This window comes from Dendrobium catenatum, unplaced genomic scaffold, assembly GCF_001605985.2.
Source record: "Dendrobium catenatum unplaced genomic scaffold, ASM160598v2 fragScaff_scaffold_334, whole genome shotgun sequence".
Classification (NCBI taxonomy): domain Eukaryota; kingdom Viridiplantae; phylum Streptophyta; class Magnoliopsida; order Asparagales; family Orchidaceae; genus Dendrobium; species Dendrobium catenatum.
The window spans coordinates 4,203,912-4,226,358 of record NW_021318796.1 but is presented as its reverse complement, the minus strand read 5'-3'; the positions used below and the strand labels follow the sequence as shown (position 1 = coordinate 4,226,358).

General features: G+C 33.3%; 2 protein-coding genes and 1 long non-coding RNA gene across 4 annotated transcripts; 2 read left to right on the top strand and 1 right to left on the bottom strand.

The window, feature by feature from the left end:
- The first annotated feature begins 12,352 nt into the window (after window positions 1–12,352).
- LOC110109215 (protein S-acyltransferase 24-like) lies at window positions 12,353–15,029 on the top strand. Of its 2 annotated transcripts, none has more exons than XM_028693687.1 (2): window positions 12,353–12,848; window positions 14,274–15,029. In XM_028693687.1, the coding sequence occupies exons 1-2, from the start codon at window positions 12,556–12,558 to the stop codon at window positions 14,278–14,280; spliced, it is 300 nt and encodes a 99-aa protein (XP_028549520.1). In that variant the 5' UTR covers window positions 12,353–12,555; the 3' UTR covers window positions 14,281–15,029. The 2 variants fall into 2 exon arrangements, with proteins under 2 accessions (XP_028549520.1, XP_020695872.1); XM_020840213.2 differs by lacking the exon at window positions 14,274–15,029 and adding an exon at window positions 12,983–13,115.
- An 858-nt stretch (window positions 15,030–15,887) lies between these two features.
- Window positions 15,888–18,212, bottom strand: LOC114579361. Its single transcript, XR_003700292.1, has 3 exons — window positions 18,091–18,212; window positions 17,794–17,857; window positions 15,888–16,514 (listed from the first exon to the last, which is right to left on the bottom strand). It is a non-coding gene; the product is annotated as an uncharacterized LOC114579361 (long non-coding RNA).
- A 659-nt stretch (window positions 18,213–18,871) lies between these two features.
- On the top strand, window positions 18,872–21,392 carry LOC110109060 (UPF0481 protein At3g47200-like). The gene is made up of 2 exons (XM_020839992.2): window positions 18,872–19,516; window positions 19,597–21,392. The coding sequence occupies exons 1-2, from the start codon at window positions 18,893–18,895 to the stop codon at window positions 20,290–20,292; spliced, it is 1,320 nt and encodes a 439-aa protein (XP_020695651.2). The 5' UTR covers window positions 18,872–18,892; the 3' UTR covers window positions 20,293–21,392.
- Window positions 21,393–22,447: the final 1,055 nt, after the last annotated feature.

The following is a 22,447-nucleotide window of genomic DNA, read 5'->3' as shown; positions in this document are numbered from 1 at the left end:
GTTGAGTCATTTGTGTTTTGGGTACTCCTCATTTTGCAAATATTTAGTATCAAAACATGAAAGAAAATGACAAAGAAAACTAAAGGCAAAGTAAAAGAAAGCTTGATACAATGAAAAGAAAAAAAATGAAAGTCAAATACAAAAAGAAATGTAGGCATTATTATTTTGGACACACTTCTTTGGAGCCAAGTGTGTCTCTAAAATAGCCTCCTCCCTAATTCGATATGATACGAATAAGGAGGAAGGCATTTACAATGCCCTTTACTGTCCCCAGAATCCAAATAAAGCACTTGATATATATATATCTGACTCAACTACACAAAACATTCCATACCAAACTCAAAGCAATAAGGGAAACTCAAGTTCCAAAAAATTAGAACCAAAACAACATCTCTTTCTACTCACCACATTCTTCCAACATTATCTTTTAGAAGCAAAAATTAATAAAAGAGATACAATTTATATAAGATAGATCAATTCATCCCAAAAAGAGAGATTTAAAGAACTTATTAATACAAATCCACTTCACAAAAATCATTGAACCCAAACATAACTTATGAAACTTCTTTTTTTTTTTTTTAAAGAAAAGCTACATGAAATTCTATAAAGATCATCTATCACAATTCTATTTTTTTTTTTTTTTGACACAAAAGACTACAAAAATGACCAACAAGCAATTGCCTCTTCTTTCATTTGGAGTGGGGTAAAAAAAACCGAAAACTCATGAAAGCATTCTATTATAAAACAATCACAAATTACATCACAAAACAGTTTGCAAGACTTTCCGTATAGCTTTCAACCATACTTGTGAAGCTTTCCTACATCAAGTATCTTGCAACACTCTCCAATAACCTCTACTTTAAAACTTCACAAAAGAAACGCCTCAAACATTCACCTCCAAAAAGAACTTAGACAATATGATGAACAAAAATTTGCATACATCTCATTTTAAAACAGCTTAGAGCGCAAAACAGCGAGAAATGTGCACATATCTCGTCCTCGAGACAGTTTGGAACTCAAAACAATAAAAAAAACTGCATATAACATGATACCAAAATAGTTTGGGACCTCAAAACACTAAAAATCTGCACATATCTTGCTCCCAACACAATTTGGAAACCAAAAATAGCAGAAATCTGCACTTGACTCACTTCTAAAGCAATTCAGAAGCCAAAAAGACTGAAAAACTGCACTTAACATTGTTCTCAAGTAATTTATAGCACTAGAAATAATAAAAAAAATTGCATTTAGTTTATGCAAAGACAATGTGGAAGCTTAAAATGATAGAAAGACTGCACTTATATTTGTTTTCCAAAACAATTTGGGAGCTAACAATAGAAATTCTGCACCTTGACGAAGAATGACTACACTTTTATCACATACACATGGGGCTTTTCCTTAAGCAACACATGGAATAATATAATTCATCTACAAACATGGTTTTTCTACAAGCTCTATATAGCCAATGATTCCAACAAATAAGCACACCGTGCATGTTTAAGAGAAAAGAAAGAATCATGCTTTTCAAGCTATATAATGAGAGGAATCGACCACCATAAACTTGAAACTCAACGCACTAGTGAGAATACAACTATTGGAAAGGATATTTGATATTAATTTACTTCCTCTAAAGGTTAGAAAACATGTTCCAACAAATTCCACTTTCATGCTATATGCCACCAAATATTCCAAACAAATGTCTAATTCAAATTCATGAATCTACTCTAATGCCAATTGTACAACATTTTTTTTGTTTTTTGTTTGGTCAAAGGATTCAAAATCAATTCTTATGCTATTGGTAAGGAGAGAGAGGAGAGGTTATTCGATGCCAAACTTGCTCTCCAATGTTCAAGAAGTGTTTCACCACAATCAACAATATGATTTTTTTATATAAGCTTCAACAAAACTCACAAAAGCATAAAGAAAATTCATCAACTTGTTTCAAATCAACATGAACCAAATGCAATTAAGAAGAGACTAGCTAATGCCAACCCTCTTTCCCAAGATATTAGAAACAATGCTCTAATCGCCATCTATATCTAAATTATCTCGTATTAAACCCAAAACATGCTCGAAATAGAAAAGTACAGCACTATGGAAATTTCAACACAACCATCAATACCAAGTTCTTATTGATTTCAAACTAGTAGAGAGATATCAAAATTTGAAGACAAATAAAAGTGCTTTATCACCCATCATATATCCTCACGATCAAAAATATGTTTTGAAACTCATTTACTTGCATCAATCTAACTTTAAGCCACATGCAAATGAGTAAAAGGAAAGAAATTCAATTTATCGCTAAAAAGGATCAAAATATCTTACAACACAAAGCTCCAAGTCCTTCTCAAAGCTCAAAGAAAATTATTCAATATAAATCATGTGACCTTGTATTGAATCGAATCGATCTCTCAAATTAAGAGAATAAGAAAATTCACAACAACTCATACACTAAGCCAATCTTTCAATGTTATGGAATTCACAAGCTCGTAACAATACTTTTGCTAAGAGTGATACCTCATGTCATAAGGATAAAGCTCAAATCTAGGTAAAGTAAGGCATATAATATCAAAATCCAACCCAAGAGGTGTAGTAATGATAACAAATATTCTTAAAGAAAAAGAAACTCATCACATGGATCTTTCCTTTCAACCATGAAACAAACCACTTATCATCTCCAAATATTTTTTTTAACTAATATGCCGGCACCAAAAAGCAAAGTTCTAATGACTACAACTAAATCAAAAATTTCTTGCATCACATAAAGAGTTAATTTCGACATGAGTTTTTAGCGTTTCCAAGCATGCAATCTCTCATACCACATCAAGTTCCATGTCAAGTGGAAGATGCTTCCAATGTAGTGAAAACAAGAGGTGAAGACAATGAGAATAATTAAAAGAGAACTCAAATAACAAAAAAATCTCTTTAATGAGATAACCGATGTTTACACAACATTTGTACGACTATAAGTTATGAGTTATGACCAAAATATAACCTCTTCTTGAACAAAAACATCACAACCTTCCTCTAGTGGCATTTGAACAAACACTTGATATGCAAAGCTCATTAAGTCACCTAAAAGAAGCTAGCATAAGGATTCAATTTGCTCACCTAGTTGATTTGCATCCTTTAAGTAGTCTACACAATGAATCTCATGATTATCATGACAAATTACCTCAATAAGGGGACATGGAAGTATGAACATAAAAACAAAAGTAAGTGGAGAGGATTTTATTCTCAGATTTTGTAAAGAGTTTCAATGCTATCATGAAATCTACTATAGAGAATGAAGGCATTCACTTAGAAATCAATAGGGCTAGGAGTGTAATGACATATGCACCACAAAGCCTCACAAAACTACTTAAAATTTATGCAATAGCCATCTCAAAAATACACATATGTGAAGCAAAAAGAAATGAAATTCAAACAAGATCTGTTCTCAGATTTTTTTTGTTGTTTTGCAAAGGCAAGGGAGTAGAGGATGAGGGAAAAGGTAGAGGGGGATCAGGAAAAGAAGAAGGACTAGAAGAAGTAGAAGAATCAAGAGAAGGAGGAGAAAATGAGGAGATACTCACCTTGCAAGGAGGGGCTTGCTCGGCCCAGGCATCAGGATTGGCAGAGTTGTTGACGGACGGGACGACGAACTCGGGTTAGGCTAGAGTAGACGACGAAGGAGACAGCTCCGGCTTCCATGCGAGAGAGGGACGTTGGGATCGGTCCAGGCAGCGTGGGTTCATTCCTGGAGAGGGAGATCAGACTGTAGGGGCTCGACTCACCCAAGGGAGGCCGGCGTCGGCTTGATTGGGGCTGGAGTCGCAAACAAGGGGGAGGGGGCTGGGCGCGAATGAGAGAACCGAGAGAGGGAGAACGCGTGAGAGGGAGAGAGAGCTCGAGTCGAGGAAAATCGAGAGAGAGAGAGAGAGAGAGAGAGAGAGAGAGAGAGAGAGAGAGAGAGAGAGCTAGAGCATCAATGTCCAGCTCGGAGCTTTGTTTTCGGGTAAAACAAAACTTCTTTGCCGAAAGCAGAATCCAGCCTCTCGTCATCTCGCTTTGGCTTTCGAAATCATCCCAGAAGAAGCTCGCTCACTGCTCGATGTCTGCTCGAATCACAGAGGATCTCTGAAGTGTGGGATTTGGGGTCGAAACGAAGATTTTATGCAATCGTAGCCGTCGATGTAATTTACTGATATAGAAAATCAATTCAAATTGTTAATAAAGTCGGATGGACTTTAATTAAATTAAATTGGGCTAAATCTGGCTTGGCTCGAGTCCAGATTTGACTCAATTCGAGTCAATTTGGGTTCGAGTCGGGTCAATAAATTTGATCGCGTGAAATTCGGTTTAAAATAATAATCAATTTAAATCAAATTAAGTATGATGCGTCTAAAGAAAACTAATCGAGTCTAATTAAACACAGTCGAGCCCAATTCGACTGAATTTGAGTTGGTTCGAGCCCGAATTGAACTCGACGAGGGCCAATTAAATCGCTCGAAGACCCTCGAGGGCACTCGGGCGAAAAACGAGGTCAACACCTACTTTTAGTTTTATTCATTTTATTCCTTTCTAGATTTTTTTCCTCTTAGTACCTCTCTCACCATAGAACAAAAATACAAGCATAATCGACAGTATTTTAAACTCTAAACCAAGTCTACGGACTCAGTCCGCATGAGAAAAGTATGTAGAGACTAGGCAAACCTTCTCGTTGCGTTTACTTGGAAGAATGAGACGTGGAGACTGGGAGGATCCTCTCTGTGCTCATAATTTTGTCAGTTGTGTAAAGCTGATTCATTTGTCTTATTACAAAACTAACTTTCGAATGATCTATCTCCCTCGTTGCTTGTTCCATTTGTGAAAAACGCCTTCTTTTTAGGGAAAAGAAGCAACTTTTAATGCGTGCTGCTTTGTTTTGAATGTTGACTGCTTCAAGAACAAACGTCGGCTGCAAGCCAACCAATCAATATGCTTGTAGTTATAAATATATTTGTCATGTTCATCATTTATGTATTACCAGTTGTCTAGACGTGGGGAGAGGAGGGGTCCATTAAGTGCATAAAGCTAAGCTTGCTCATGCAAAAACATGACCCATATGGCTAGTATTTTTATTATTTTTTTATTTTTTATTTTTACCCCCATATGGCTAGTATAAGGCTTTGTTTGTGACGGCTTTCTTCTTGCTCTGTAAAGCAGTTTTTTAGTACAAAATTTTTGTACTAGAAAGCCGCTTTACGAAGAAGTAAGAAAGCCGTCCCAAACGAAACCTAATTCTTAACTTATGTTACGATTTGAATGACCCAATTATGACCCGCAATATAATGTCTAAATATAAAATTAAGTCATGACCCATAACATACTAATCATATACATAAGCACAACCATAAGAAAATGTGCATAAAGAATATGCATATAGAGTATTAAACTTAATGGTAATTATTAAGATGATGATGTTAATTACCATAATGATATATATTAATGTTGATTGCATAATATATTATTTTTGGGAGTTCAATTTTGATGATAGCTTAGGAGTGATAATTTTTACATTAAGTTATTTAGAATTAGAAGTTTATGCACCTTTTTATGGAATTATCTAAAGTAATTTAATATGGAAGAAGACCATAAGTATAGAAATCTCAAGTTTAGATAATTTGAATCTCAATAAGTTTATTTGAGTCATTAGAATCTTTAGAAGTCAAATACAGTAATTTATAGCAAATAGCTCAAGCTTGCCTCTAGAAAATTAATTCAATATATATCATCAAATGTTAAAAAATTAATTTAAATATTCTATTTATGTTGAAGTTTATTCCAAAAAAAAAAAAATCATAACATTCTAAATTTATTTTGACATTTACATCTTTTATTTTTTGCTAAATATAATTTAATCTAAAGTATTATATTATTAAACATATCTTTATATGCCACCTAATTATTATAATTGGTGAAATATGTTCATTATTTGTTTCTTGAAAAAATATGCACAAAAATTAATTTCATATCAAAATATCCTTATTCTTGACCATATATTATTTATTTAAAGCGCAAGTCAAACAACATTAGTTAAAAAAAGATTCAAAATGAGGTTTAAATAATATTAGATCAATATTCAATAAAAATTATAATCTCATTTGAACCCCATTAGAATAAGGTTTGAATAAGGTTTGCCTTGAATATATACAATAAAGTGAATTCTAACAACTTTAATAGAGCATATAATAAAACTAATATAGTAAAGGAAAACTATAATAGCTATAACATAATAAATTATAAGATAGATACAACATAGTGTAATTCACGAGCTATATCATATTATAGAGGAAATAAAATAGTTATGGCACATCATATTATAAGATAAATACACCATAGTATAAGCAAATAACTATAAAACTTGACAATGACAAGCATTATATTACATAACTAATCAATGACATTACTTTAAGAATTATATTAATTAAAACAGTTACATTGTTCTTACAAATCACCGACTCATTAGTTACAAGCCACAAACAATATATGTTTGCACGAGAAACACATAATATCAAACTTCTTCAATGTACGTGACCTCTCTTGCAAATCAATATTATCGTTAAGATTATCATCAAGGACATGCAATTTAAATTACATGATATGACAGACACTCAAATTTTATGCCTTATTAAGGAGCCTTCTTACTACTTCTTTGATGTCCTTTATTAAAATACTTTTTATGTTCACTATAATGGTGCATCAAAAATGCAATTTTAATATTGTGTCTCAACAAAATCAAATAAACTAATATTATTGAAGCTCTAAAATATCAACTATTATCAAGATATCAATTTTCGGGGCAAAAGGCACGAAGTCAACACTCAAAGATTAGAGTCAATATAAATAGTTATGATTGGATTCTTAATATGTATTTTGTCAAAGTACCTATCGAACTTAATTGTTATATAAGCCTTAAAAGATAAGTGATATTCCTCATGAAAAATATTAATTTTAAATTTTATCATGATATTCATTTCAACATGATTTATAAAAGATCAAGAACGTGCCTCCAAATGAATGTCTAATAAAGAATTAATGATGCTATTATGTCTAAAAGGAACAAACACTTAGTTTTCCGCTATGCCTATTGACCCACTTAGTTTAGTCGTCATGATACATCAGCAAATCTTTCTTTTTTCTTTTTTTTTTTCAAGTTAACTACCATAAAAGCCATTGTGTAAATATGAGTATTGGCTTCTTAAGCTGCTACTTTAGGTAAAGTAAATCCACATCATGTATTTATAAATATTCTATCCATACTAAACACTGGGCAACATCCTCTTCTGAAGCCTTGAACACATACACCCATAGATAAATAAATATACTTGAAACTCCCTTCACTGTTAGAATTAAAGATCAATAATTATATCTAAAATTTTTCAAGCTTAGATAAATAAAGATGATAACTTCTGAAATGATGCTTTGAGAGATCCTCTTTCATAAATTATAGTTTCTTCATAACACTATGAAAATTCTTATAGAACAAATCAATGTCATTTGTTAGCTTTGTGTGTAATCTAATTATGTTGATCAATCAAGTTACATTGCTATCTTGAACCTATTCCATATGTTGAGTTCGTCAAAGGATTTCAGGGGGTCCTCCCCCTGCTTGGATTCGAGTGTTTTGCACTCAATTTTTTTTGGTATAACTGAACAGCATTGCGGAGCCCCATACCCTGGTGCTGTGACGTGGTCAATGAGAATGGAGACAAAGAGTTGAGAGAAGCAAAGCTCCAAACTTGCAACCACAATGCAATGAGGCATGCTGACAAATTTTCTTTCTGGTTTAGAAGCTAAGTTTAAGATTTGTTTGTTGGGCCAGTTCAAGAAATTGTAGAGATCCAGGTAGATTCTTAAATCTTTATCTATGATTTTAATTTTTGTGAGTTATGGATAAAAACATGTTTTTGCTGAGTTTTACAAAGTTTTCACCTTGTAATTTTTTATATATTGTTGTTTACTCTATTATGCATGTTTTGATTATATGAAAATAAGTTTTCAACGGTTATTTTTTCCTATATAAAATTCTTAGTTTATTATCGAACTAAGATTTTTTTGACAAATGTTGTAGTTATATAAAATGCTTAAAATATTTATGTGAATATTTCCCTGAAGTTAAAAATTAAAAAGGAAAAATTCTATGAATCTCCTATTTTACAGATAACTTGGCCTTTACTGACAATTCATGCATGTTCTAAATACTGCATTGGAAGTCTACATTTAATAATATTGCATTGCATTTTCATTCCACATTATATTGCATTGGATATTATGTTCTAATGTGGGGGAAAAATGCACTCTCTATTATATTATAAGGGCTCTAAATATATTTTCTAGCCACATTTGCCTTATGCAGATGTTGGAGGGATGCTAGCCCCACTTGTAAAATGCATGTGAAACCTCCCAAGTAAATATAAATCAAACTCTTAAATATCGAGACACCTTTTGGTGTAATGGTTGAAATTTTACTAAAAAAGCCCCATAGTTAAGCGTGCTCATCTCGAGAAAATTCTAAGATGGGTGGCCTCCTGGGAAGTTACACCAATAGGACAAAACTATAATGCCCTTAGGCCAATGCGAATAATATCTTGATAGTTAAGAGTTTGAGCTGTTACAATGCAGGTGTGGGAGATTAAGTAACATTGCTAGTACATTTCTGGCCCCATCTGCTTTGATGCAGATGTGTGAGGGATTATAGCCCCATTTTCTATATAAAGGTATGAGAGGTAAAGGAAGATATAAGTGGAAGTGGGTTATAATGATGCATCAGGACATGTGCATATAAACATAACATTGTATTCCTGTTCATAATATGAAATGAATAATTTAAAAGTTTAAAATCTTTACGGGTTTTGATGATGAAAATATAAAAAGGCAAGTGCAAATGAACTTCTGAGGCTACATATTTTGTGAAGCATCCAAATATCTTTATCCAAGTAACTTATATGTGACCATGTTGAGTGTGTTCTGCAAGTATCTTGTTGGTTTAATATTTTTTATTGTTTAATCATTCTTTTTAGTATTCTCTTATTTCAGATAACATAAATGGGATAGTATAAGAAGTCTATTGTGCTGGTTGAGCTCACTCTGTTGTTTTCAAATATTTTTGGTAAAGAAAAGGATCCAGTAAAGTAGATCTAGTTTAGATGATGACTCTGAGCTTAGAATATTAGGTACTATGATTTTTGTAATTTAATATTTATTTATTTGGTAGAAAGACTTCTATGATCTGTACTATTATAAATATTTGTTTTGAAAAGATGACAAATGTTGATATTGTGATGATAATTAAAATGTTAGCAGCTCTGATTGTTATTAATTGTGGATGAGATAGATTAATCATAAGTTTAAGTAAGTTCAATCCTTCAATTAGATCCTAGGGAGTTACCATTTCTCCAAAATTTTCATAGTGAATTTCTTGGTAGTGTGGCTCCGTAGTTTTTCCCAATTTCAGATTTTTCCACAGTAAATTTTGATGTTCTTTCTTCCATTGCAATTTCTCTTTTCTTATTTGTGTTTGCTACATGGTTTAATTCCCCAACAATAATCTCTCTTCATATCTAATATGATTATCATTGATTTCAAAATAAGATGATATCCAATTAGATTCTCCATGATTATATCCCCAGGGAGCCATGGTTGAGCTTACCAGTGGTATTTCAATCAAACATCCAAAGTGTAAGTGTGAACAAAATCTTAGCTCTTAATCTCAAACATGTTTACGCTAGTCAAACTTATATGAGGATAACATGCCACATAAATTGCCTTTCACCATAAAAACCACCCATGCCACCAATATCATTATATAAATCCATATAAACTACACAACCCACCAAAGCCATAGATAGGTTGAGCACATAAAACATATTCCAAATAATTCATTAATTTAAGTGAACAACAAGCGCATCAAAATTAATTCCAATAAACATAAATCTTGTTGGAGGCATTATTAGCTCAAGTAAAGTAACCACCACAAATTCTAACTTTTGATGATGCAACCTCTCATGCCACATCTGAGCTTGCATAACTGCCATTTGTTGTTTGTACAATTTTTGTCGCCATGTGAAGCCATTTGGAAGAGGAAATCGATCCTACTAAAGTTCCCCTTAGTCATCCAACATGGTCTAGACTATTGATTATGCTCCAATGCGTTACAAGCATACCAAATTAAACATGGAATTATATATGATGCTTTTGTTTAAGTACATTTTAAATATGACTCATGTGATTATTGCTCGATAAATTTTAATGGTAAATGTTGACTATTCAACGCAATCTTTCACTTTTTTCATCAAAAACACAAGACCTGGCAATGACGTCTGTCTAAGTATATTTAAAAACAAATAATAATAATAGATATTTTTACATATATACACTTAAAATTGCTCTATTTACTTATCTAACATCTAAATTTTACTATTTACTATTTTACCACCTAAAACACTACTAGGTTACAAAAATTACCACTCGCGTTACCTTTCGTTACATCCTTCACCCCGTCCAATGAGAACGTCTCGATCGAGCAACTCCACATCGCCACGCCTGTCGTCTTCTCCACACCGCCCTCCTGTCATCTTCTCCAGGCTGTCCGAATACATCCCAACCAATCCGAACTGTTGTCCACGCTGGTCGTCTCTCCACGCCGATTCAAAAATTAGGTGCTCACGCTGCCTACGCTGGTCGTCTTCTCCACGCTGTCCACGATGATGTTTTTTTTTTTTTTTAAAATTTTCCAGCTACTTGTTTCCCCTAAACAAATTCAGAAATGCAGCTTTTTGATTCACAGATGCATCCTGAACCTTTAAGTTTTGATCTCGCTCATATTCCAAACTCTCTAGGATAATAATATGAATCTAAGTATGCTTCATTTGAAACAAGTCTCCATTTCTTTCTCTAAACATTTTATCTTCAAGTTTTGAAATGAAAAAGGTATAAAGGAGAACAAATCTGGCACAAGCAGGTTCTTTTACAATTTGTTTGATCACTCAGTCGATTACCCTCTTGAAACCCAATTCAAAATTATTAGGTGTATAGAAAAATATTGTTAAATGCAGCTTCGTTTTTGTACTGGCCGAACAAATGGATGATCAAGCTTTGTCTGCAACTTCGAATTTGCACATCATGTATGAATCTGGGAATTGAGTTTTTGTACAATCCGAGCAAGGAAAAAGAGATTGAGAAATGGAGAAAAACATACATAGACGAACAAATGGATAAGCCGACCAAGCGAGGCGATGAAGGCGAAACAAAAGTTTCAGAAAGATAAGGTCGGGGTTTGCGTATGACGGGAGGTAACGGAGTTTTAGTTTTGATGAGGGCAAGCTTTTTCTGGTGTTAGATAAGTAAATAGTGATGTTTGGGTGTTAGATAAGTAAATAGAATAATTTTATGTGTTAGGTATGTAAAAATCCCATAATAATAATAATAAAGAATCCTTAGAAACTGGATGCCATTATGAGCCAAATATACTTCTTAAAAGTGTTTTAGCTATGGGTTAAAATGTAAATTTTTTAAACAAGTTAGATTAGTTTGACTTAGATTTTATTTGAGATATTTTTTTGACTACTTATAATTTTTTAGTATAATTTTTTTTGAATTGTACTAGAAAATTGCTTTAGACAACAGTAAGAAAGTTTCCCAAATAAAACCTTAGTGTTTAGTTCGAAAATTTTCACGAAGTTGAGGGCAATGACCTTTTCATTTTCGAATTACTTAATTATATCATTGGCCTAAGAATTATTATAATCACCAAAATTAAGGTCAAAATGTTGCGATAATTGTGGGCTCTCCTATGATGTAATTGAGTCAAACTTAATTCATGAGCCAACTTTGGCTCAATTTGATTAATGACTCATGAATTAAGTTCAATGAATTGACGAGCCAAATTAGAGCTAATCTTGACTCGACTCGTTGACGCATGAGTTAATTTATTCAGCTAATATTTATATAAAATACATTATAATTCAATATTTTTAATATGAATTTGTTACAAATATTTAAAAATATATCACTTCTTTGATTTTTTAATTTCTTATTTTTTATTTTATTGGGATACTTGTTTGAATAAAAATCATCTTTTTTTTATAATAAATGAGCTGATTGTTGAGCCAATTTCAAATTTTAAAATAAAATTCAAACTTGAATTCAATTAATTAATAAATTTCAAGATAAAATAAAAAAAATGGTTGAGATTAACCCATTATTTGAGAGATTATTACATACATATTGATATTGGGTGACGTGAACTTTGCACACATTTGAAATCTACACATAATAAATTTTCCAATTACTAATCTTACTGGAAATAAAAGTTAAGTTACCCAAAAAATTAAATCTTGAAATTAATCGGAAAACAAAAAATAAACAGAAACAAAATCACTCCAGCTCTCTCCAGCGTCCATTTCCATCGATCCCTTCTTCAAAAATCCGGCTAGCCCAGTCAACCCTGTCCTCCTCTTCTAATTCTGCTCTCAAAAGTCCGCCTTCCGATTTCTTTCCTCTCCGGCGTCGCACTGTCGGCCTTCCCTGCCGATGGCGTCGGAGATCGAGATTGTGGAGGAGGAGGACCGAAGGGATGTCACCCACTCCGGCGTAGGCAGCGCTGGCGGCGTCACATCGTCTTCAACGGCGGCTTCTACTGCTACGGAGGAGGAAGCGCTGCGAAACGATGTCTACACGGCGGCAGCCTATGGCGATCTCGAGAAGCTACAGAGGCTAGTGGAGCCGAGAGCTGCTCCGTCACGGAGCCTGACGGTGGTGGGTATTACGCTCTTCAATGGGCTTCCCTCAATAATCGCACCGCTGCTGCTCAATACATCATCGAGGTCTTTTTCTTCTTGCTTTCTTTTGAACTTGTTTCCTTGGTGGGGGTTAGTTGTAGTTACAGCGATCTCTCCATATTATCTATTTTTTAAAATTTTGTGAGTGAGCGGATTTAGGATTTTTGGTGTGTGGACAGCATGGGGGAGATGTGAATGCAGTGGACCACACGGGGCAGACTGCTCTCCATTAGACATTTGCAAGAGGATGTATCTTGGTGTATGCTTTTTGCTGATGATATTCTTCTTGTTGATAAGACTAGAGAAGGAGTTTTAACCTTAGAGTTTAAAGGTTTTCGCTTGAGTGGATCTAAAACAGAATATATGGAGTGTAATTTTAGTAGTAATAGACCTAGTAAAGGGATTGTGACTTTGGACGATCAAGTTATTAATAAGAGTACACGTTTTAGATATCTTGGATCAATTGTTCATAGTGATGGTGAAATAGATGGGGACATTATCAGCAGAATTCAAATTGGATGGTTGAAGTGGAGGAATGCATTGGGCTTGTTGTGTGATAGAAAAGTTAAGTGTGGCATAGATGAGGATGCTCAGGTGTGGATGAGTGGCTTTACCCTTAGAGATAGGATATGAAATGAGCATATACGTGAAAAGGTTAGAGTAGCTCTAATAGAAGATAAGATTAGAGAGAGTCGCCTTAGATGGTTTGGTTACATAAAACGGCGGCCTTCCGATGACCCGATTAGGAGAGTAGAGGTATTAAATTAGACTTATGTTAAGAAAGGTGGAGGCAGTCCTAAAAGTCTAGGTTAGAAAATATTAGGAATGACTTTTCTTTATTAGATTTAAACGAGAATTTGACTTTTAATAGGACACAATGGAGGAAAAGGATTCATGTAGCCGACCCCACATAGTGGGATAAAAGTTTGATGTTGTTGTTGTTGTTGTTATTTAAGAGTTGATTGACAACTAGCTAGAACTTGGTGGTGTTTGGAGAATGTTTGATTAAGTCGAGCATATTTTTTACACTCTCCTTATTTTCAAAAAACATTATTGAATAGTTTAGATTTAGAAAATCTTTAAAATAACATTTAAGTATTTTGAAATATATTATAAATAATTTAAACTTAAATATTTTTAAATAGATTTAACATATCTTATACCAATTTAAAATCATTAATTTGAGTTTGGAGCCTATGGTGGCATAATTCACCTCATAGGGAATCATGTTCATCAATCATTTTATCTATTTAAAAGTTTTTAATCATTTAAAATTATAAAATTTGTTAAAACCTTTAAATCCCTTAATAAAAATCATCTGATGTTATTTGTGTTGTTTTTTATTTTGTTGGGGCTGGCTATGCTTGCCTTGTACAAACAAGGCATGCCCATGCTTTCTAAGGAGAGCTCGTATGCATGCATGTTCTGTCTCGAGAAATTTCTTTCTTATTTTTTTTTTCTCATATGAAGGCATTAAATAGACAAGGAGACAAACAAGTTAAAAAAAATTGTGGGGAGAAAGCCTTTGCCTTAAGATAGATTATTCCTTTATTCTCCAAGTGAATTCACATTGAAAATCGAGTTTCTTTTATTCTTGTGGGAAAAATTTGTGTTTGTATAAGAGTTATTTTTGTTAGGCCACAAGTTGTGACATGAAAATCATAAAAAAATATTTTAATTTTGAATTGCTTCCTCACTTATTATGTATGTCATCTACGTACATTAATAATATTATGGTTGCCCTCAGGAGCAATGCACCAAATAGTCTGCCATATATGTCTTACTTATCCGTTTTCAACAATTTTTCTCCAGAATAACATTCTTTGATTTATATGGTTATTGTCCGTGAATTGAAGCACCTTTATGTAGAAATCAAGTTGGGTTACCGATTCAATTAGTCATTGGTGAAATGTTTATAGCAAATTTAACCAGCTATACTTTTTTATGATATGTTTCCTACGACGTGATATACGAGAGAGAGGCTTATATACTATAAACATGGAGGGTGAAATCTTTTATGTGGTGATAAACTTTTATGGAGGATGAAAGCTTTTCCAAGGATTTATGAGATTAGTTTTATTATATGTTTTCTACGATATGATATATGAGAGAGGATTACATACCATAAACATGGAGGGTGAAAGTCTTTATGCGATGTATAACTCAAGGATTTATTAGATTAATTTTTAAATTATATAAAAGTGCAATAGAATTTATTTTTGCTTAGTGGAATAGAACATTTGTGTAGTTGTGTATTAAGAATTGTTGATGGATTCGATGAAGGGCTTACAGGTGTATTTTGACCAATGGAATTGATCAAAATACATGAAATATGCTCGCTCTACATGCTTAGTTAATTTCTTGTTCAGGGAATTATTGTTAATTTTTCATACGAGGAACCTGTGTGGCTTGACCAGTGGAAGCTGCTACTTTGTTAAGGCCATGGAAACTGTTTCATATAAAGTATTTTTGTCTGCTATCAAATGGAAACTCCTTATTTGTTGTTCATTCCTCATGTTCTGCTTCAAAATAAAATAATCAATGATGTTGAGTTACTGACTTTCCGGATTTGAAAATAGATTTCTTTAGCTAGGAAAATAAGATATATGCATGCTTGCTGAAATCAGGAAAATGACACTTGAACAACCACTTGAAGTAATGTATCTTGTACAGCCAAATCTATTAATGCTTTTGATTAGATTTTCTTCTAAAGCTAGGAATAAGTTATCAGTTATTTCTACATTTTTAAAGATGTTGTTTAGGATTTTAATAGGGAGGAGTAATTTATAATTTAATATTTTTAATAAGAAATTTTATTATTAATTGATTTTGTAACTTTTAAAATAAATTTTATGGTCAAATTATGTTATGCTTGCTAGCATTCAATCCAGTAGTTTCCTATAACAATGATATTAGCCGGAAACATTAGACAAGTTTGTCCACCATTTTAAATGTGAAATTCAGGAACTCATTAAAAGGCATAAGGGTACTTTCAGTTTCTTTCTCTAAGGTTCCTCATCACTCTCATTAGCATCTACTTTGACAAAAATAAAAACTCCAATAAAGCAAAGAAAAAGACAGAAAGAAATCAACAAAATTTAATATTATATAGGTCTAACACCAATACAAGAAGATAACTTCCAAGGACGTTGCTAATTGCTGCTTTGTAGGAGCAACAGGCATAACTTTAGGTTAAATACTTAAATCTCATAACAACCTCTAAACGACTAATGACAATGGACCTAGAGACAAATGAATTATATGTAAATCCAATCATAGACAATATCATATCTCACCGAAATCCATGATCTTTTATTAGAAAATGTCTCCGTCTCATGCTTTTGTTCAATACATTAATTTTCTATAACAATGATATTAGCCGAAAACATTAGACAAGTTTGTCCACCATTTTAAATGTTAAATTTAGGAATTCATTAAAATGCATACATGTAATTTCAGTTTTCTTTCTCTAAGGTTCCTCATCACTCTCATTAGCATCTACTTTGACAAAAATAAAAAACTCCAACAAAATAAGAAAAAAGACAAAAAGAAAGAAATCAACAAAATTAATATTATATAGGTCTCACACCAATACAAGAAGATAACTTCCAAGGGACGCTGCTAATTGCTGCTTTGTAGGAGAACCAAACTTGTGCATTACAACTTTGGAGGAGCAACAGACTTTTTAGACAAATTTGCAGGTTTGACTTCCTGGAAGAAATCCAGGAAGTTACAAAATAAAGAACTTTTTCCCATAAAATTGGGTCTCATAAAAGAATATAGAAATGTCACAAATTAAAAAAACATGTAATGCTAAAAAAATAATTTTATGATCAAATTATAAATATAAATAAAATAATATACATGAGCAATTAAAGAACTTTTTCCCAACTGAAAGAAAAGAAGTTTTTCCAATCCTCCAGGAGAATGAAACAAAGTAATACTACACTTTCTTAGAAATATAAGCTTCGTCATCACCATAGGAAACGTAGAGATATGATAAAAACAAATATTTACATATTCCAATTTTCTTGGTGAAACTAATTTTTTATTAACTACAACTACACCAAACGGGGCATTGTAAAGGAATTAGAGAAACTGTAAAGCTCAAATTTTATAAGCAAGAACTTCTATCGGCAAAAGAAAAAAAGTTCATGCCCAAAATTTCACTCATCACCAAGGGACACTATCTTGTCATCTCTAATATTCTTAGGAGCAAGTTGCATAGAATTATCAAGTAAAGTATTTGATGGGGACTCACAAGGAAGATATGGAAAGAGAGAAGGATATAAGAAATTGCATGTATGCTTAGGAAGTAAGGTCAAATCTTACATATTGAAACTAGATTTATATCAGAATTCACCAAAATTTTCAATTTGTAGAAAATTATTTGTGACACCTTGAAAATTTTTAATGGTCACATCTTTCTTGTATGCAATTTATAGGCTTTCTAAGTTAAATACTTAAATCTCATAACAATCTTTAAACGACTAATTACAATGGACATACAGACAAACGAATTATATGTAAACCGAGTCATAGACAATATCATATTTGACCCAAATCCATGATCTTTTATTAGAAAACGTATCGATCTCATACTTTTGTTTACTACAATTTGTCTACAAGTTTTTAGATAATAAGCAGTTTAATATTTAAAATTTTCAAAACATAATATGTTCGTTGTAAATAGTTACAGATCTAAAAGATATAGTAAAAAGTTGAACAAGAAATTAAAAAAAGCATGCTTCTTTGTAAACGAATAAGAAAATAAAGATTATTAGGTCTCCATGTCAAAACAGACTAGACATAATTTGACTTCATTGAAATTTGCAAACAAGTAGATTTGAATGAATAATAGTACTTGCAATAACTAATAACAGATTTAAAAAAGCAGAATTGAAGGACAATATTGAATGGAAAACGTTAATAGAAAATTAATTCAGAAGAGAACTAAAGTTGCATAATTTAAGGATTGGAAGTCAATCACCTGCAAACTAAAACTTGCATAATTTTCCACCATAGTGAGGAAATGAAGTAAAAAATACTTGTTACTGAAATGAGTGATAATAAAAAAATTGAGCTGATTAGTCATTGCTTCAATTTGAAAAAATGAGATAGAAAAAGTTTTGAAGGAGAACAAACGAAGCCTTTATGTTTAAATAGACAAAGTTCAGAAAATAAATAAATCAGTGGTTAGATCGACAAAATTAAAACTGGAAATTTAGCAATCTTTTATTAAAATTGCAACTTCAAATGAACCCTATGAACACTATTCAAAAGAAACCTTGAAAATAGGAATGCTCCTAACTTCAGAACAGATAATCTGGCAGCAAGGGCCTCAATCTTCTGTTTAAGCCTTGGAAATGCTGAACAAGCCCAAAAAGAGATTCATTAACGGGGATGAGGTGTCAGGTCAATTGAAGAATAATCTTTAAGTGTTTAATAGATTCATCAAACTGCCAATATTAAAACCAAAACTTTATACGGTGATTTACCAGACGGAACCACCTGCGGCCGATCTCGCTTACCTCCCCCTCACCGCCAGCGACCCAAGATTCGTCGGGACGAAAGGATCGGGACGGGATGGGTCGCTTTGGCATCGAGGCGGGCTGATTCGGCGAGGATGATCGTCGAATGGAGATACGAAGCTGCGGTCAAGGGTTTGCCTCTTTTCGTCGTTGCAGTTCGGCTTCGTTGCTTCGCAGGAGGTGTAGAGATTGCACGCGTCGCTTCTCCGGCTCCTTCGTGGCTGTTCGACTAGGCTTCTTCGACGACTTTCCCTTCCTGTCGGATCGGAAGTTACGACATTTTGATCGGCTCGCTGGCTGTGGACGTAACTTTCTCCCTTCCGCTCGCTTCTTCTTCGGCCAAATCACGTAAAATCCGCCGAACCGATGGATTGAGTAAATCCCGCACACAAAAACCGTTTTGCTGGATTTAGCCGTAAATCCCGCTTAAATACAGCTGTAAATCCGATACCAAACAGCCCTTAAATAGCATTATTCCCATCCACCCATCCACATAAAAAGAGAAGGGAGGGAATCAGCAGAGCCATCTTGCTCGCCGGCGAAACAAGAAGTTTAACTATGACGGAAAATTTTATTTTAGATCTGACCAAGGAGCTCCAACTTCCACAAAACCCGCCGGCTCAGGAAACATGTTTCAAATCCATTTATCGTATTCCCAAAATCCTCATCCACGTCGATAACCAACCGTACGAACCCAAACTCGCTTCCTTCGGCCCTTACCACCACAACAGCCGCCATCTCCTCCCCACGGAGGAGAGCAAAAACAGTGCCCTATTTCAATTCCACCGCCGCATTGCTAGAGCCTCCAAAACCCCCTATGACGTCCTCATCGCCATGAGAAGGGTGGAGTCCTGCCTCATTGCTTACTACGATGGCCTTCAAGTCGAGGAGGACAACGAGGATTGCTTAAAATGTGGCCAATACCGCCGCCGTGATTGGCTCAAGGAGAAGGACGAGTTCCTCAAGATTATGATCACGGACAGCTGTTTCGCCTTAGAAATCATGCTTGCTGATAAGAGATTCGCCGCCGGGGAGCAGAGCGAATACGACTCTCATGATCCAGTTTTTGGATCAGAGAGAATGATCTATGTCGTTCCCGATCTAAAGCGAGATATGCTTCTTCTTGAGAACCAGCTCCCGCTTTTAGCGCTCACTACATTGGCATCCATCGATGGATCAGGGGTAACATTTAATTAATTGGCCAAATTAATATTCTTTTTTATTAGACCAATTAAGAATATCTCTTAATTTTACCAAATCAGATTGGAGATGTGCATTGTCTAATCAAAGCTTTCTACAACCTCCCTTCGGCTTCACCAGAAGATCGGATAATGGATGAATGTTTTCACATCTTAGATATGTATAGAAAGATATTGACATCTAAGGGAGAGTACCTGCCGAGCTACGAGGAGAACATACAACCAGCCACAAGGCTCAAAAATGCAGGAGTATCGTTCTGCAAGAGCAAAACTAATTCTTTTAGAGACATTAGTTTCAATGGTGGCATTCTATCTCTTCCCCAACTAAAAGTTGATGACACTACTGAGTCATTGTTTCTCAATCTCATAGCATTCGAGCGCTTACATGCAACTGCAGGTAATGAAGTGACAGCCTATGTCTTCTTTATGAATGACCTCATCAATACTGTGGATGATGTAGCTCTGTTGAGAAAAGAGGAGATTATTAAGGGATTGGTGGGTAGTGATGATAATATTTTCAAAATATTTAAAAAGATTGTCAAGGAAGCGACACTGGTGGGTTTCAAGAACGACATATTCGGTGTGAACCGTAAGCTGAATACTTATTGTAAGAAGAGGATGCATCAGTGGAGAGCAAATTTTATTGAGACATATCTTAAGAATCCTTGGGTCTTTACCTCACTAATTGGAGGTTTACTTTTCTTGGCTCTTACAGTAATTAAGACCATATACATCATATTGCAATATTACAAAGCATAGTTGTGATTAAGAAAGTGTTTAGATAATTTATAGTTTCTTTTAGTGCTTATTTATTGATTATCTAAAGTTTATCACTTCACTTTTTTATTTTTGAAGAAAGTTCGATCTTGTAGACTGGTACTAACGTTCTGCTTTTATATTTCCTATTGTTAAAAGAAAAAGAAAAGTTTTTTTCTTGGAGAATTGAGAATTCTGTACTTGCCGCTGATAGTATTCACATTGGAAAAGAGTTCATTTTATGTGTTACATGGCTAGTGTTATAATTTTAGGAAGCTCTACTGCAAACTATGTTAAGTTGTGGTTACTCTTTGGAGGATCTTTTTATAGAAAAAAATTTGATTTTTTTCTTATTTAGCTACTCAACATTTAGAGGAAGTAATATGAAGAAAGACAATTGATAGTAATCAATTTCTATCAGTTTGCAGGTAAGTTTACATCAAGGTGTACTAGTTAGTGGTAGCCACTTCAGTTTGTCTATTATTTTATTATTTTATATTGATCAATGAGGCTTTAAAAAATGGATTATATTTACTGATTACTCTGGTTTAATCGTGGACTGGTTCTTTGACTAGTTTGGTCTAATGCTTAAGCTGTTTTTGCATGTAATTGATTCGAATAAGTTAGATCCGATAGTTGAAATGGGGAATTGGTGAATTGATCAGGTTTTTTGAGGAATCACTCACTTCTAATATCACTTAATTTGTCCATTTGCTATGATCAGATAACTAGAAATGAAAGGTTGAGATTGAAAAATTGCTAAAATCTATGTACCCAAATGTCTAAACTCTCAACTCCTTTATTTTAAATAACTTTTTAGTGGAGGAAGATATCGTGGTGAATTTTTTTTCAAAATTTTGTTGTCATTGGCATTATAATTTAATGTTAGTTCTTTAAATCTTTTTGCAAATATCTGTATAAGAATATAGCTATATATAAAGTATCGTGAAAATAATCAAAATATCATATCCCAAAATTTTTATTTAGAACTGATGCATGCTAGAATGTTCATGGTTGTAGAGATATATAGAGTTTAATGTTTTATTTTTGTACAAAAATTTAGCACGTATATAGATAATAAGAGAAGTGAAACGGTTGTAAGAGAAATCAAAATTTTTATGTGAAAAACTCAAAAAAAAAAAAAAAAAAAAAAAAAAATTAAACTCAAAAAAAAAAAAAAAAAACATTAAAATGGTTCCAATATCTTTTATGTTTGACTACAAGTGTTTCCATCCATAAAGGAAAGGGAATAATAAAGTATATACTATAATATTGAGGTTAAATAACTATTTGGCAATAATTTAGCATAAATTTAAGTGTTGAAGTTTGATTCAGAGTTGATATTGATGATATGCATCAGTCTTAAGAATGATGATTTGTGTTGACGTTATTAGTGATGGTAGGTTATGAATCCAATAAATGTTAGAGTAGCCATGCAATAGTGATTAAAAGATTATATCGATTATAAGTGGATGATCATGGTATGAAGGACAATAGTTGAGCGAAAAAAGTTAGATTGATCGTAGCCAATAATAGTGGTCAAATAACTATAATTAGAAAATGGAAACATTCTATCTCTTCCCCAACTAAAAGTTGATGATACCACTATGTCATCGTTGCTCGATCTCATGGCCTTCGAGCGCTTACATGCGATTGCAATTAATGAAGTGATAGCCTAGGTCTTTTTTATGGATAGACTTATCAATAATGTGGATGATGTAGCTCTGTTGAGATATGAGAAGATTATTAAGGGCTTCGTGAGAAGTGATGAAAATATTTCTAAAATATTTAACAAGATTACTAAGTAAGCAACACTAGCGGGATTCCAGGAATATATATGAGTCGATGTGACCAAAAGCTCATATATATTATATGAAGAGAATGCACAAGTGGAGAGAAAATTTTATTGGGACATATCTTAAGAATCCTTGGGTATTCACCTCACTACTCGGAGGTTTTCTTGTCTTACTTCTCATAATAATTAAGACTATGTACACCATGCTACAATATTACAATGTGTTCTTATTTTTAAGAAAGCATTTTGAGAATTTCTATTTGGTTTCAGTGTTTGTTTTTTTTATTATAAAAAGTTTATCACTTTAGTTTCTAGTTTTCAAAGAAAGTTCTTCTTATAGACTGGTACAAACATCCTATTTTT